This window comes from Apaloderma vittatum, unplaced genomic scaffold, assembly GCF_000703405.1.
Source record: "Apaloderma vittatum isolate BGI_N311 unplaced genomic scaffold, ASM70340v1 scaffold20952, whole genome shotgun sequence".
Classification (NCBI taxonomy): domain Eukaryota; kingdom Metazoa; phylum Chordata; class Aves; order Trogoniformes; family Trogonidae; genus Apaloderma; species Apaloderma vittatum.
The window spans coordinates 24,040-42,198 of NW_009703379.1; the positions used below are offsets into that span (position 1 = coordinate 24,040).

An 18,159-nucleotide genomic window follows, 5' to 3' on the forward strand; every position below is an offset into this window, starting at 1 on the left:
TGGGGTCTCACAAGGGCAGAGTAGAGGGACAGAATCACCTCTCTCAACCTGCTGGTCACACGTCTCTTGATGCATCCCAGGATAAGGTTGGCTTTCTGGGCTGCAAGCGCACACTGTTGTCTCATGTTGATCTTATTGCCCACCAATACACCCAAATCCTTCTCCCCAGGACTGCTTTCAATCCACCCATTACCCAGCCTGTATCTCTGCTTGGGATTGCCTCAACCCAGGTGCAGGCCCTTTTTTCCCTTTTTGAAAATGGGGTTATGTTTCCCCTTTTCCAGTCAGTGGGTACTTTAGCAAACTGCCATGATCTTTCAACTACGATGGAAAGCAGCCTAGCAACGTCATCTGCCAGTTCCCTTAGGACCCATGGATGGATCTCATCAGGTCCCATGGGCTTGTGCACCTTCAGGTTCTTTAAATGGTCACAAACCTGACCTTCACTTACAGTGGGCAGATTTTCTTTCTCCCAGCCCCCGCCTTTGGCTTCTACAATTTGGACAGTGTGGCTGGGGGCCCTGGCTGCCAGTGAAGACTCAGTCAAAGAAGTCATTGAGAACCTCTGCCTTCTCCATATCCTTCATGATCAGCTCTCCTGTTCCCTTCCAGAGAGGAGCCACATCTTCCTTAGCCTTCCTTTTATCATTGACATGTCTATAAAAGTTTTTCATGTTACCCTTGATGTCCCTGGCTAGATTTAATTTTATCTGGGCTTTAGCTTTCCTGACCTGGTCCCCAGCTTCTTGGACCCCATCCTTGTATTCTTCCCAGTCTATCTGTCCTTTCTTCCACTTTCCGTAAATTCTCTTTTTATCTTTCAGTATGTCCAGCAGCTTCTTGTTCATCCCCGCAGGCCTCCTGACATTCTTGCCCGTCTTCCTCTTTTTTGGAATGCATTGCTCCTGGGCACAGAGGACCAGCTTTCTTGGGCCCCTCTCCCCTTCAGGGCTTCATCCCATGGTACTGCACTAAACAGATGCCTGAGAGGTAAAAGTCTGCTCTCTCAAAGTCCAGGGTGGTAAGCTTGCTGCGCACTCCCCTTGTTGCCCTGAGGATCTTGAATTACAGCATTTCATGATCGCTGTAGGCAAGACTTCCCTTAAGCTTCACATTAGTCATCAGTCCCTCCTTGTGGGTGAGAACAAGGTCCAGCATGGCACTCTTTCTCGTTGGTTCCTCTACCACTCGGAGAAGGAAACTGTCACCAACGCAAAGCTGCTCCTATCTGTCTATAGAGGGCCTCATCTGCTCAGTCATCTTGGTCAGGTGGCCTGTAGCAGACCCCCACTATGATATTACCTTCCCCTGCTTTTTCTGTAAACCAGACCCATAAGCTCTCAGTCAGCCCCTCACCCATCCCCAGGCCAAGCTCCACGGATGCCAGCTGGTCACTGACGCAGAGGGCAACAATCCCTCCTCTTGCACCCTCCTTATCTTTCCTAAAGAGCCTGTACCCATTTATTCCTACGCTTCAGTCACAGGAGTCATCCCACCACATCTCTGTGATGCCTATAGCATCATAACCTTGTAGACACGCACACATCTCTAAGTTCTCTTGTTTGTTCCAATTGCTCAAACTAGAAAACTTTTGGGTTGCGGGAAAAAATCACTCACAAATGCATGTAATTGTTTTGGAGGCCAAAACAAAAGCCCAGAAATTTGAAAGAACAGCTTTAAATTGAGCAGACAGAAGCTAGACAATTTAACAAGAGGATTAAACTGAATCCCAGGATTATGAACTGCATAATAAGAGACGTGGGTGGTTTTTTGGGTGGTTTTTTTTTTGTTCTGTTTTGTTTGCTTTTTTTTCTTAGTACTGTAAACTCAGAGCCTTTGGAACAAAGTGAGATTTTTTTTTTTCTCTTAGAAGTCGCCCCTATCCTACTGGAAATCTTTTGCAATGGAGGTCCTGACAATGAATTAATATATGCTTGTCATCTGAATGGATAATGTATGCCATCCTACATTCCTTATTCTCCAGTAGATCTTTCTCTTCTTTTTAAATTTATGTAAGCAAGCTGGAAGACGAAGAAAAGAATTAATGAAAGGAAATAAAGTACAGAGTGAAAATATGAAACTACACCTTACACTTTCAGATGAGGAAACAAGATATAGAAAATGGTGTTTGTATATTAAAGAAGTTAACAGGGTAAGGTTACAAATTTAGTCTCTTCAATAGGATGAGAAATGGGAAAAAATTAGAAAACAGCAGGAACAATTTCTATTTGTCTGATGTGAATTTTTTCACTGTCTGCTGAAGCTCCTCTGAAAGGTAAAGCCAGAGGGAACTGAAGCTATAAGAGGAGACACACTGTATATACTAAGCTACAGTTTCATTTTAAAGTCCATCTAGCAGTAACTTTCTCAAAAGATCAACTGCTTCTTTGTGCTTCTTGGAAAGTATAACCTCTCTGCCCTCACTATTATAATGTTAATCCAATCACAAGACTGCTATGGCAGCACTGTTCTCCCTCCATAGATGTCACAGGAGAGAGCAATTGACTCTTAACTGTATCAAATATTAGGAATCCCACAGTATTCTTGACCCTCTTCAGGAGCTGTCTTCTAGTTTTGCTCAGGAATGAACGCCTCAGGCATATTCTGCCCACTTACCAGACTGTGAAAATGTGAATTTTACAACCTACTCTACTCATTAGGATGTAGGGGTGCTGTTTGCAAGTGGAGAACAGTATCAGTTTAATTTTATATTCGTGTTTCCCCAACTGTAATACACCAACAGTCCATATATATTCATAAATGCAATACTGTTATATGAAGGGAAAATTATATAAACATAGATATCTAACAAAAATGCACCTTACATATAAATACTGTATATGCTCACCCAAGGCTTCTCACAAGCTTTGCAAATTCTAAAAGACACGTGTCAGAAGGCAGACGAAGTTGTCCTTCAGCCAAAGCTAGCTGACAGTCTTCAAATGTGTAGTCTGTCACTGAAACTCCCAACGCCCTTGAATAAACCATAGAAACACAGTAAGTGAAATAATCTAAGAAAACTGAGCAGAATTATCACTTATTTTATAACAAGAAATCCTATAGCAACTATGCTCTCTGTTCTGAAGAACTATATGGAGAAGCCCATAAAAGAAAGTTCATATATAAAGAATGAAATATGGTACTCTGCTTACTGTAGAATATCTATTTTAACTCTATAAGTACACGAAAATATAAAAGAACACTAAGGAAAAATTAAGCAGTGCACAGACTTCCAAATTCCTAAATACTTTCAGAGAAGTGAATAATAAGGATTTAAAAATTATTAATCTAGAACAAAAATACGTATTTAATAATTATGTTAAACATGTATGTTATTACTACACAAACATATTAATGTATCAATAATCACTTGAATAGAGCAATTGTTACCTTCAGGTAATACTAAAATTATACAACAGGCAACATTTCTCAATATAGCTAGAACATAAAGTAGAAAAACAAATAGTGTTAAACTCCAAGCAAACACGAGTGATTTTTAAAGGCATGACATAAGAAAGGTAGAAGAAAAAATACTGTCAAGTTCTTATATGCCAAACAATTAAGTACTCATTTTTGCTTTACTTCTAACTTGATGTTCTGCAGTAATTGCAGCATCAAAAGTTACTTCAAGGAAATCCTGGAACTGTAGTTGCACTGCATTTGCTGTGGCAAAGTTGAGAGAAAGACACTTCAGTCTGGAAGAAGCTTTTAAGAATTCAGTGTACAAACATTAAGATACAATTCAGAAAACAAACACTGCTCCATATGAAATATTTTCCATGTTTTCCATTATGCTTGATTTTACTTAAATTAGTACAGAATGCTATCTCCTTTGTGCAGCCATTTCTAGTTTGATGAAGTCCTTTTCCTTGACTTACCTTCATTCTTTTTATCTACAGGTTTTTCTACACTACTGCTAATCACCTTTTTCATCTGTGAAGTTAACACATAGTAATGGCAAGATTGATACAACCCCCCAGGCATGCCATGATCGTTTTGGCTTTGATGAAAACTCTGCATTCAGTTCTACACTTTATTACAGACAGTTTAATCTGTAACAGCAGTTACCTCTCATGCAATAATCACTTAAATTCTGTTAAGTAGCCTCTTCCACAGAATCTCCTTACAAAGTCTTTGAATGCCCGTGTAAATAACATAAGCCAGTTCTCTTTCATCTACCAATTAATTGCCAAGCTTCAGGAATTCTATATTTTAGTAAGACATACTTAACATCCAAACTAGTGATCAGGGTTTCTCTCTACTCTCTAAGGCTAAGAAAGTCAAATATTCAGGAAGAACAGCTCACCAACAGATACTCAAATTCAAAAGTATCAAATATGCTAAAAAATCAGATACTATTCATAAGCTACTTATGAATAAAACAGGGACATACAGGTAGTGATTCTGGATGAACAGCTTTCCCCTTGCAAGAAGCAGCAACTAACAGGAAGGAACAAAAGAAAAAAGCCAACTAAACCAAAAAGATATAGGTACCTAGAAAAGGCATCTTAAAATCCTGCAGACTGTTGGTGGTTAAATCGCCTCAGATGGGTGATCCTAAGCAATTACATTCAGCTCCTCTAAATTATTCGCTTTTTGAGCTGTTCCTCTTTCATCACTCTAGTCCTCCCATGAACAATGTCCTAGTAGCACTTGCAAGTTAGTAAATCACCTTAATGGAAAGAAGTAGAGGTTCTTGTGATACCATGTTTCGCCCCATAGACTTATAGTTAACATAGTAGTGAACCTTGTATAAAATCCAGATGAAGAGCTCCTCCATACTGTGAGGATTTAAATCCATTTCTAAGATCCACCTGACTTAGAGATCAGGTATTGCAGGTCTTCTCAACTCTTGTATGGCATTCAATATGGTGTTGTATTATAAAATATGAAATTATTGGTATTACACAATACAGTATCAATTTTCCTTGGAAGCAAAAGGGATGGCTGAAAGAAGAAGAGTTTATCCTGACAGTTTAGATAGTTTCCTGTTCCCTTGTTTTGTACTGTGTATGTACTAGATCATCCTTAAAAAACTCCCCTGCCAACAGTGAAATAGCCCAATGCCTAAGGCAGCAAGAAGACACTATAAGCAGTTCTATCCAGAGTGGCTCACATAAAATAATGTGGTAAGACCCAAAAATCTTGTCCAGCCAGGCATATTACACTAAATTTCAGCAGATCTTAAGGCAGGTATAGCACACAACAGAGATACAGGAACTCATGAGCAATCAGCTGATGCACAGGGAAACTACACAGAAAAAGGGAAGCTAGCTAAAAATAACTAAGAAGTAGAAACTGAAAAGGTAAAGTGTTCATCTGTGGTACGAACCAACACACCATATTAGGGAAATCAGGAGATGTGACACTAATAAAAGGATTCTGAAAGGACAAAAAAGCAGCCAAAACCAGTACGACTCAGCAAGCGATTAAAGATAGTAACTAGAACAAAAATACTTTTTCTTAAAAAAATACCTTCTCTCAAGGAAAACAGAGAAGACAGACAAGTTAAAACATAATCATAAGGTGGCAAGCCAAAGCAAGAAAGAATAACTTGTTAAAACTAAAAGCTAGAAGCTTTTCAAACACATCAAAAGAAAGATGACTAAGAAAGATCAGGTCACTCAACCTGGGGAAGCCTGACTGACTGCCCTCCCAGAACCAATGCCAGATTTAAATAACTTTCCTCAACAATGGTCCCCAAACACATTGAAGGAGCCTAGCCAAAGTGGAATTTAAAGAAAATCAATACCCCAAAAATCAACAAAACCCAAACTTACAATACAGAACAAATTCCAAACAAAAGCAGGGATCACCTCAGACTCAGTCAAACCATAAGGGGAAAAGATAACCTGCATCATTTTACAGTTGCATGCACCCCTCATGGAAGGAGCGGTATTTGGGCCAGACTTCTAACACTATTACTACAGGAAAATTCCCACTGCAATTAATGCCTGCATTTATGCCCAGTGTCAACATTTACACAAAACACGACAGAGAAGGATAAAAGCAACCTCTCTTGTTCACCTGTTGATTCAGCCTTTGGTTTTTCAAAAAAACCAAAATAAATGGAAATGGTGTGTTTATATATACACCTAGACTCTCAGAATTACAAAGATCGGAAGTAAAGAAGGGGAAGAAGTAACTTTTGCTTACAGTAAATTTCAGTCATAGGATCAACCAAGGCCAAATAAATTAGAGTTCAAGGCACTCTTGATTTGAGAAGATAAATCACAAGCTGTATAGGGCTAGCAGTTTAACACAAAAGGACCTTGATTTCAGCTCAGAATGCTGAGGAAACAAGCTGGGAACATTTAAAGTTCGTTATTGGTGCTAAGACTGGTGAAGTTTGATGTAGTTTTTAGAATAGACTGGCATACTAGAGTTCCCCGTAAAGCCTGGGTGCAACTGCAACTCATGGGATTTTCTACAGAACCAGTTACCAAACTATTTCAACTTTTCTCAAGGGCAATCTTTCTCTATTTCAATTCAACTGCCAGGAGAAAAAAATTAATTTGAGATACAAATGGCAACCTCACATTTTTAGCAAACTAGGAATATATTCATTTGAAAGCTGATTTTTTTTTTTCATATTACCTCTACTTTTACAGTCAGTTAAGGCCTCTTTAACGTTCAGATATTTTATATGCCCAGACATCCATGCCTAGCTTGACATACTTTGAGACTTTTTCTCTCCCTACCTTCCCTGAAATGCAGGCTATTTACCTCTCACAATGCTACACTACATGAAATTCCAAAGTCAGCAAGTCACTTCAAAAAAAATAAAACCAAACAAAATCTAAACAAAAACTCAAAACCCTTCCTGCAAACCCAATCTGTTACACACAACAGTTGTTACATCCTGACTTCTCACACCAAACAGCTCCCTATGTCTAACACTTATGCAGTCATAATACAAAAATAAATTATGAACTTTCTCATTTTTTGCATACCAATCCACTATGCATACAAAATTCTGAACATAAAACAGAATGTGACTGCTGTAATATTATGCAAAGTAAGAGAAAATTGTACAGGCAATATTGTGACATTCTGAATCTACACTTCAACAAAAACATTTTTAAAATGTTTTACACTGTTAATAAGGAGAACTGTGAAGTAATCTAGAAAATATTCCACAGGCTGCTCAGAAAATCTCCTTTAAATCAGCTTTATAGGGTGCTGAAAACATTAAAAGGATATAAAAATTGCTAATTTTATTTCACTATTAAATGTTTAGGAAAAAGACATAAAAAACATGGTGGACAAATAACCAAATAATCAGCTTCTAGTAGTTATAGGAACTTCTTGAACCACAGACTACTGGTACCGCTGTGTTTTAGAATCAATGATGGACCAAATTTTTTTACAGTATATCTCAGTTCGGATTAATTAATTTTATGCATCTGGCAATAAATGTCATAATTTAAAGAGCAGATTTCTATTTACTTTCAGTCGACCTACTGTTGAGTGTTTTCTATCTCTTCTGTTACAGAAAGTAACAAACTTTCCTAACTATGCATTTCCTGAACACTCATGATTTTGCTGACCTTCAAAACAATCCGCTTTTTTTTTTTTCTCTTTCTTTCTTTCTTTCTCAGGCTGAAGAGCTTCCACCTATTTAGTTTTGGAAGGCCAGGGCACATAGCTCTTCCTCTCTCCTTGGACTACTCTGCCTTGTGATACCGTCCAAGCAAACGAAGGTTCAGTCACATCAAGAATTTAGTATGGTTTAATTTTCAGACAGAAAAAGAAGCTGCTAACAGCTGCATTTATCCTTTGTGTTAAGAAAACTGGTCCTGTAATTGTTAGTCTTGTAGACTTGGACATCACAAATCTTCAATAAGTGAAAAATGAAGCAAGTTCTCTTTCTATATATTGTCAGCATTCAAATACCTAGTTCAAACCAGACTGCTGCAAAATATTACTTAACTTAAAAAAATATTTCTTTCCTGAGAAAATAAACATAGCAAGAAGCTGCAGAGTTAACCCTGTTCAGTAACTACATTTGCCTGACTGACACACTTAGAAAATTCACAAAAATAAATGGAGTGCACAATGTAATTCTCATCTCCATTTCTGTGCATGCCCTGAAATCTAAACAAATGGATGCCTGTTAACTCCAGCACCTCAGCCATTCCACTTACACTGATCCTTCTGCCTCGAATGGTATAACAACGACAAAAAAAAGTCTTGAATTTCAAATCTGAGTGCTGAGCATCCAACCAATGTCTTTGCAGAATCACGTATCACGTGGAAAAACTGCTGTGCTCTACGCCTAAGTAAGATTTAATTTGCCACTGGAAATACAATGAATAGTCAGGAGATAGACCAGTAAGCTACTGTAAACCCACATCTTCAAGGTTATTCTTCAGCAACTAGCATTACATGCAGTCACAGAGACGACATTCTGATACTGTCAAAGCCTGTAAGAAAAAAATTATCTGGTTTTAGCTATGTAGAAGATGACAAAAGGTGAAATGGACACGCAAGACTATCTGTAGTATCTTTTGCCTTCACCAGCATGCTGGAAAAAGTAATTAATCTCTCAAAAGCAAAAATCCAGTCCTCATATGTCAAATGACAAGAGTTACTGCTTTAACAGTATGACCGGCTCCAAAAAGAGGAAAGTGATCCTGGCAAGGACTTGACAGAGAAAACATAAGGAAGACAGATGTTTTCAAGCTCCATGTCTAACACCCTGCACTTTAGCTGGTTTGAGAATCTACCGTAAATATAAAAACATATCTTTAAATGTTTGTGTAAGTGGCGAAGAACAACAAAGCTATCGGAAAAAATGAAAACCAGAAGATGACATTTTGGTATTCCTACAGCAAGTCCACCTTCCTGGGCTCGTCAAAAAGGAAAGTTCAAAACTCCTGGCCAGTGTCACATACAGAGCTATATTGTAGAGTTCTAACAACAGAAAGATCTGAAAAATGAAATGTTCAAATCGGCAATGCAGGCAGAACTTCAGTTCTGAGGTGTTCACAGTTCTGGAAAAAAAAACAAAACCGGGGAGGGGAAGTAAAGGTGTCCAGTCTAAATGTCTGCCCCATGTATAGAAAAATTACAAAGCTGCGATATTTTAACTTGCATTTTTTTCCACTTTTTACCATGTTAACCATATTATTCCCTATCTTGAAGATAGTCTCTGTAAGACAAATTAGTGCACGACAGCAAAATAAATAATTTTTACATATAAATAAGTGACCAACAAGTCTGGGTATAATTAGCTAAGCAGCTTACACCTGTAGCTACAAGTGAGGTTACTTCAGACTTGCACAAAAGAAGTCTGCAGTGCAGATTTTCACAGTCAGCTGCCCGCACTACCACTGGCCTATTTGTGTACAAATAAATAGTGCTAAGTACATGCAGCTAACTAGAAGGTAAAGTACCGGCATACTCCTAACAATATTGGAGCCATAATGGATAGTAAGGCAACAAACTGACAAATTTTGTTTTGCAAAGTGGGAGTGGAAGAGTTACCTATTTTTCCTTTACAGCAGTATTTCTATAGCTTAAACAGTATCTGGATTACTTTGAGACTATTAGATGTCTTCCAAAATAAAAATTAGGTGTTCAAGAATCTATTCAACAAATAGAAGGCTACAATCCCATAATGAAGAGACAACTAGTATTTTTTTTAGGGAAAAAAAACCCAAACAAATAAACCTCAAAACAAATTAAATTTAATTGGATAACAACAAATTAGAAACTATGATGCAGTGATGCATAAAAATAACATGGAAAGTTAAAAGACAGAGAAGAAGCTGCAATTGATGCAGCTAAGAAATTTAAAACTGTTTTTAAAGTATAAGAAAAAAATAGTAACATAGATTATTACTAGCTGAGGATAGCAAAAGTGCCAGGAAACAAAATAAGCTGTCATACACAATAAATACTTCACATTAGGAAATTATTAAAATGACGTATCTTACAAATAAAATGAAGTGCTTTAACAGTAGTGGAGATGTTTCCCTTAACACTGAGAAATTTTTTAAAAATAAATACTTGTGATGGCAAAGTCACATGATTTGTTCCTAAAAATTCTAGAAGAGCTAGACTGAAGCCTCAAGCCTATACACTGAAAATTTTACACAATTGCAGTTCCGGTAAATTATGAGTTAATATTTTGAAGACATGCAAAAAAAAATTTGTAACAACATACGCCAGAAAGCTTGACTCTCAACTAGACCATATACAGAAGTAACAGTAAGTGCTGATCAAAATAACCCACATTGACCATCATTAATGTAAAGTTACAATAGCTCATGCACATGAAGACCATAAGGACGATTTTGCAATTTTAAGTAATACTACTAAAAGTGAGCCAATATAATATGTATTTACACAGCATGAATTACTACCAGGGTGGTTTCAGAACTGTAATAGAGAAATAAATAACACGTGAAGTGAATTAAAACTCAAGATACCACCAAATTTTATTTATTTTGAAGAGAGCACCTGCATGGACTGTTGCCATATTTAAAAGCACTCAACATTTCCTGTGATTAGGAAATGACTCTGAACACATTTCGTGACAGCATGTTGTGTATGCAATGGACATTGACTAAACAGAGTAGCAGTCAGAACACGGCCAGGAAGCCCACACATCAGACTCACTCAAACAAAATAGGTTTTTTGAGAAAATCAAATGCAATGCATATTGATAAAGTATTGGGCCATACAGATCAACCTAATCTGCAAAAACCTTTTGTGCAGAATAAGAAAATGATCCAAAGGAATACAAAAATGGAGTAACTATTCAGTGGCAGTGGCTATCCTGTATGAGTAATTCCAGTACTGGTTACACAGATAGTCCCCAATCCAGAAGAAACAGTGAGCTGCGTGGCTGTAACAAGACTGCATATGATTCTAGTTTTTGGTCAAATGCTATCAAAAAAGCATCTGTCAGTGAGAACAAAGGTTGAATATCATAGATATTAAAATACTTGTAATTGCACAGGTGACATTAAGACACCTTTCAGAAAGAAACTTCGGATTTTTATAGATGCTGTGTAAAGCAACCAACCACTAGAGCTGGAATATTGCTCATCTTCTTGATGAGGACCACCGTGAAAGATATCACTACAAGTCAGCATTGCAGGAAGTAAATAGTCACAGGTGCAACTGAAATTCCTGCAGAAGTTGTGAACCTGAAATTCATTTTCTACCATGATAGTGCCCTTTAAAAGATGGAAGTGTATCACCTGGATTCTTGTGGAATGAGGTGACAGTTCAATGCACAAATACTGAAACACAATCCATCAAGAGATCAGCTCATATTACATTTGAATTAATTAAAACATAAACTAAATATGATTTAGAAAAAAAAAGTTTGTGAAATAAGGTCCTGAAAGCAGCAGGAAAGGGTGCTTGCAGAATAGTAATCTGGACTGAGTAACTTCTATTCACAACATTCACATCAGTGAGACGATCATCATGGTTGTAGTGGTTTAACCCCAGTCAACAGCTTGGTCTCACACAGTCTCCTGTTCACTCCCCACAAGTGGGATGGAGGAGAAAATCAGAAGGGCCAAAGTGAGAGATCTTGTGGGTTGAAACAAAACCAGTTTAACAGGTAAGGCAAAAGCCGTGCACACAAGCAAAGCAAAACAAGGAATCAATTCAGCATCTCCTGTGGGCAGGCAGGTGTTCGGCCATCTAAAAGAAAGCAGGGCTCCATCACACGTAATGGTGACGTGGGAAGACAAACACCTTCACTCCAAATATAGCCCCCTTGCTTCTTCCCCAGCTTTACACGAAGAATACAACATCATTTGGTTTGGGATACCCCTTTGGTCAATTGGGGTCAGCTGTTCCAGCTGTGCCCCCTCCCAATTTCTTGTGCATCCCCAGCCTCCTCGCTGGTGCAGTGGTCTGAGGAGCAGAAGCCTTGATGCTGTGTGAGCCCTGTTCAGCAATAACAAAAACATCCCTGGGTTATGCACGCTGTTTACAGCACAAATCCAAACCATAGACCCATACTAGCTATTATGAAGAAAATCAACTCTATCCCAGCCATAATGGTCCAGGAAAAAAACAACCAAACAAACAAACCCAAAATGAACCACAAAACACTGTGTTCATGCTCATATGGATGGTATATTGCAGTAGAAAAGATTTCACATTTGGGGTAAGTAAATTCATCCATCCAGTAAGATACTGATGTCCTAAGGAAGCAAATCTCTGTGAATGACAGCATCTCCTTCAACAAATATTTGGTTTATATGTACATGAACAGGAACTATCTAGAGAGCCCCATGACTTGCATCTGTAGCTGTCCACAGAGAAGCTAGACAAGTAAGGCTAAACCAAAAACTCTCCATAGAGTCAACAAGCAGAAGCAGCATAAGAATCAGGCGTTCTGTCAAGTGCTTTGTTCAACACTTAATAAAAGCTGTTCACGAGACAAGATTGTATGATGAAGGCAAACAGATTTCAGGGGTGGAAATCATATGTATTGTTGCACTCAGCAAGTTCTACCAATTCACAATGAAATCAGGCAAGACACAAGGTTTTGCCACAACATTGGTTCTAGACTCATAAATGCATTATTATTATTTGGAATTGCCATCTCTGCTGCCGTAAAATATCCAAGTGGGATTAAACTTCTCTTTGAGAAAAAAATGATGGGGTGGAAGGGGAAATCAGACATGTAAAACAGATCCTGAAGTGGTTTCTCAAAATGGTACACTGCCACCAATTCAATCTTCAAGAAAAAGGAGACAAATCCAGATGAAGCAGTAATACTGTCCTTTCTTCAGCAACGCGACATGCAATGCTCGCATCAAACAGCACCTGAGGTGTTAGAGTTGCAACTGCTGTGGCTCCAGAACAGACTGCTATCATGGGAGCTGCTACCTCCTGTACTAAGAGCCACATGAATGAACTCGGAGAGTCTGGAGAACTGCCACTAGAAGTAAGCATCTGGAAGTGGTCAGAAGTAAATAAAATAACATCGACATAGCCAGAATTTAAGTGGTCTACAGTAATCCATGGTATCCTGGTGTCAGCATTCTGTTTTACACTCATCTGCATTTTAACTTCGGAACTTTGATATCTAAATGCATTTATTTTCCTTTCATATCAACAAGAATCTATAGCCTCTCCTTCATCTCAAAGAAAGATATATTTACTATCCCCTATTCTGACAGTCTTCCCTTTGGACCTGCATTCCAACAGTTGCCCAAATGCCTAATTCTTCAGAGAATGAGGAAGGAGAAACAAAAATACAAGGAAGATTCCGTCTCCTCTCCTATAAACACATAGGAAGAAAGGCTTTCAATATGCTAGTGGTTGTAAACTTCTGCAGACTTTCAAAATTTTTCCTTATACCACACAACATCCATGATCTGATTGAAGTTAAGAATGAAGGTTTAGTAACACAGCCTACCACTTAAAGTCTGAGGACAACACTTTTATGCAGTGCCAGCTGCCTGTTAAATTAACTACGAAGTCTTTGAGTCCACTGTCCCTCTAAGATACTTTGATTCACAGAGATCTTTTTGCTTTTTTTCTTTTGTGAGAAATGTCCTTTCATACAACAGATGAATATTAATCTATTTTTTATTATAAACCCAATATCCTTAAGGAAACTCACTGGGTTTTGGTTATAAATCAGAGAAAAATTTCTGTCTACAAATCAGCCTTTGGTTGAAACCGGTAACAGAAATGAAAGAAGTTACACAAAGAAAATGAAGATTTCACAAGTTCTTTCAAAATTAGGATTAGGAAGATTCATAAATCCTCCAAGAGATTTTAATGATCACAGACTTGAAGGTTCTCTGTAAACACTGAAAAAAACCAACCACTGACTAATGGAAGGTTTACTGAAAGTACAAAAACTGAATGAACAAGAGAGGTTAATTAAAACTGCAACAAAAGAGAATGAAGGTCTGCGTATTCAATGTAGTCGTTATTACACACCATAGCCAAGTGTTGTGCTGTCACATTAATATTCAACTTCAGTTAGTTTGCATTGTATCAGTGCTCCACTTCCAAGAGAAGTAACTTTCCCGTGTTTTACTGTTTGAAATAACCACAGGCTATGAATACATGAAACTGTTCTTAATCTCAATAGCATAAAATCCAGTTACAATAACTTTTGTCAAATTCAACTACACCTTTTCAGAAGCCTAAATACCCACAGCAGAGAGCAGAACTGGCTTGTTACATGAAGACATATTAAAAACAAAAAAACTCCAAACTACCAACTCTTAGTTTCTGCTGTATTTGTGGCTCCGTGGTCTCCTCCCAGAAGAGGGCAACTGCTACATAAAGTTTTGTATACGCTATTGCAGACTACAAGCTCTTTGCAAGCACGCAACTACACTGACTTGATTTCATGACATCATCTTGATTCTAAACTTAAAATCACACATCTATTTTTATTCCATATTAAAACATACTTACTCTGCCATTACACGTCTGACGTTATTGGCATATAAGACGGGATTTTTTCTTTCTTCTTCTGAAGGAATATACACAGGTAGAAACTGCATACAGAGAACTGAATTACATCAAGGATATTTAACACTTTAAACAAGTTCTTTTATAGCACAGTGGTGAAAAATGTATAAAGTTTGTTGCTACTTACAAAATTATATTAATAAAAAGACTACAACGAAAATTAAAAATTGAACTCTAAAATGCTTAAGGATGCATCATACTTCTAGAAATTCATATAACAGTGACTGGGTCGTAATCTTACCTCATGGAACCCAAGCAGAGTTTAATCTTCCTTTCGCAAGTGGGACCACAAGTTTTTAAATAAATGTATTATCATTTTCTCACACAAGCTTTTCTCTTACATCCTGTATTGTTCAGCTCTTTCCAGATAACCAAGAAAAGCACCCACTACATGAACACTGATCTATAGCTTAAATACTAAGAATTTAGATTCTCAGGACATCAGGTATTTACTGTTGCCCATGCACATTCTGAAATCACATATGACTGCTTAATGTACACATCAGAAGTGTTTTTATTTTCTGCTGTTGGGTGTTTTGAAAAAAAATCTCCTTCAAACTGGACACTAGTTATTAATACTCAATTGAAAGAAAAATTCTAAATAAATACAGATGGTCACAAAATCACAGAACAGTTGAGGCTGGAAGGGTAAAAACTGCTGGAGATCTGCAACAGAAAAGTCACCTTTTAAAATGAGATGATCTACATTAAAATACCTTCCAGCAGTTGGCTATGTTTTTAAGTGCTCATTGAAATATTATGTAAGCTGCAAGATCACGGCCAGTCTCACCTAAAAAAAGCCCTCAAAACATTCCACTTCTGCCAAGTAACTAACGTCTCAGATAGAAGGAACAAGAAGGGATCACTGCAATTCTCACCCCTGCTCAGTACCAGACAAAGAATTCCCTTGTCTTGCAATGAGATAATTTATGTATTAAGTGAATAAAATGTTCATAAACCTGTGGAAAGCTTCTGAAGCAGAAACCAAAGTTGTAATAAGCTTAGTTGTATTTCATATAACTACCTATGGGTAGTACAAAATGGGAATGATGATCCAGAAATTTCACACTGGTCTTTAAAAAAATAAAAATTGGGGAATACATATAAAGTTTATCATTTAAACAAACACTTCTCAATAACTAGGATGTTAGCTGTATTTTCAGAATCACTTAATGGTATGACAAGCAGTACCCAAAATGCTGCCATTAGATGTTTGTCTGCATCTCAGAAGTATTCAGTGAGGACAAATCTTTAATTTTTTGGGTTTTACCAGCCTGATGTGATGTAATATACAAAAGGAAAAGGCTGTGAAGCTAAGAGGGATGGAAAGATTGTTCCTTCAACTTTCAAGCTGCACTCTGTTTCTTTGAGTTGCAAATTGTTATCGAGTCATTCATCCAAACACAGGACAAGTTTGAATCCGAGGCAGTTTCAGAGGTGTTCTGCATGTCTGTGCCTAACTGGACAGAAATAGCACGATCACTTCAGCACCGCTACCAAAAGTAAGAGAAGAACTCTGAGCTGCTGCAGACTGTGATGGATACATGAACACCAAAACTGACAAGCCAGCAAAACTAACTGGCATGAGCCAAAACAAACTGTATGTACTGATGATCATATACCCTTTTCTCCTTCATGAGGTTGCTTGCATGTCAGTTCAAAGTATAGGACGGATAGATGGGTATGCCAATATATATATAAAACCTGCATAGAGGCTTGCTTCTCAATATAGTTGCTGGATGACACATATGGTATGCCAGAACCTACATTATATGCAGAGAAGCCCAGAATAACAAACTTCAGCTGCTACTAGCTAACATTTAACCAAAACTGTACTGAAGTTGTGTTGTTCTGCTATACATCTCCCTGAGTTATTGGATCTTCAGCAGTACTTGTAATATTAGGACTGGTTGGTATTTGCCAGTATCACTACGCTGATGGAACAAATCAGGAATAAAAGCCAGCAAGCTTTGGAGGCCAGGGGAAAAACATGACTTTGACACAGAATAGTTCTTTTTCTTTCACATTCCCCCATCTGCTGCACTTTCTTACAAGAACAGATTCATCAAGTAGCTCTCAAGTACTGTGCCTTGTACTTGTGAGCAGTCTTGCAAAGAGGTCTGCTCCTCTCTCCTCAGTCAATTCCTGCTTTAGTATAAAGTATTTCAGAAACTCACTAGTTTTTTTTTCTTTTTTTTTTAAAAGATCATAACTTGTCTTATGTAACATCTATATGAGCTACCCAAATTCAAGCCCCTAAAATCAAGAAAGATCAGTAGCACCGCTGTGAACAAATTCATTTTAATTGCCTGGGGCAGAAAACTAAATTTCTACAACACATACCACTGTCCAGTGGCTGGTATTTTGTGAATTCATTATTTCCAAGAAGAATTTACAGCATAAATAAGCAAACACAGAGCATAGCAATGATACTGTGATTAGCATATGTTATACGTTCCAACACTAACATATATGTGTATGTAAATTTGCAGTAGTTCCTCCTACTGATTTACCCTGGCATCAGTTCCTTCAGTCAGAGATAAATAGCTGCAGCATTATTAAAAAAATGGAAGCAAAAGAACTCCAAAACATTTGTCAAATATCCTTTATAACAGCTTTTAAATACTGTACTTCTCCACAGAAATGTAATTACCCTCTGTAAAATGCATAAGAACAGCAATTTAAAAGGAAAGATTTAATTGTTTTCACATTTTCACTACAATAGTTTTCAGTCTTTGGATATAATTTTCTTTGTGCTTTCTGGTTTCACATTCTGAATAGTGCAGTCTAATAAAAAAAAAAAATCAGCCAGAAAAATTATCTATCTGGCCTACAAGAAAGCACCTACAATGATTTTTCTCTAGATAGTCTTTAGTTTGTGTATCGGCGTTCACATACTTGGGTATCTAATACACACACAGTTGGTATATTAATTGGAATAGGAATTAGGCCCCTAAAAGACAAGAATTTTGTTCCCAAAAGACTCTTTAAACAGAGTCAGAAATCTACCTACTCAATTTAAACAAACAAGAAAGTCTTAAGTCATATGCAAAACTACATTTTGTTGTTCCATTTTTAGGCTACATAGATTTTCAGATAGAGAAGTCATTTTTCTAAAATATAGATGGTATTTTTAAATTATTTTTTTAAACGGACTGTGTTAACACATAAAGTTAAAATACAAACTTTTACTGCAGAATTAAATATATTATTATGTATTCTGGTACTGCTCAGAATACACTGGGTTTTACTGACCTCAATTTCCACAGAATTGTGAAACTGACACAAAGTAAGCCACAGAATTTCTAGCCTAAGAGGGGAAAACAAAAGGAAAAAGATAGAAGAAAACATTACGTATAGTGAAACAGTTGTACATTATGCTCCAAAGTTTTCAGGTAACTTTTCTACTTGTAGGTATGATCATATTTAGATACAAAATTAACAGAAAAGGTCTTGGAGTGTACTTCTATACATTACATTCTATAAGGTGGAACAAAAGCAGTTTACACTTAAGTTGCACCTTAAAAGTTACCCAAAAGCAGGAAGACAAGCAGTAATGTGATATACAGGTATTAATACATACAGTAAGATACGATGTATGTGTAGTGCATAAAAATAGAGGAAGTCTGCTGTTTCAGGAAAATACTGTATTCAGCATAGAGGTGACAAGATTAATTATAACCA

General features: G+C 37.2%; 1 protein-coding gene across 1 annotated transcript in view; it reads right to left on the reverse strand.

The window, feature by feature from the left end:
- The window catches only part of LPCAT1 (lysophosphatidylcholine acyltransferase 1), a 54,804-nt gene that overhangs the window by 14,603 nt on the left and 22,042 nt on the right, over positions 1-18,159 (reverse strand). Inside the window, exons 7-9 of the mRNA XM_009864616.1 lie at positions 17,731-17,785; positions 14,419-14,501; positions 2,849-2,974 (exon numbers count right to left, since the gene is read on the reverse strand). Of these exons, the coding sequence (XP_009862918.1) occupies positions 2,849-2,974; positions 14,419-14,501; positions 17,731-17,785 (264 nt within the window). The remainder of the gene's footprint in view (positions 1-2,848; positions 2,975-14,418; positions 14,502-17,730; positions 17,786-18,159) is intronic.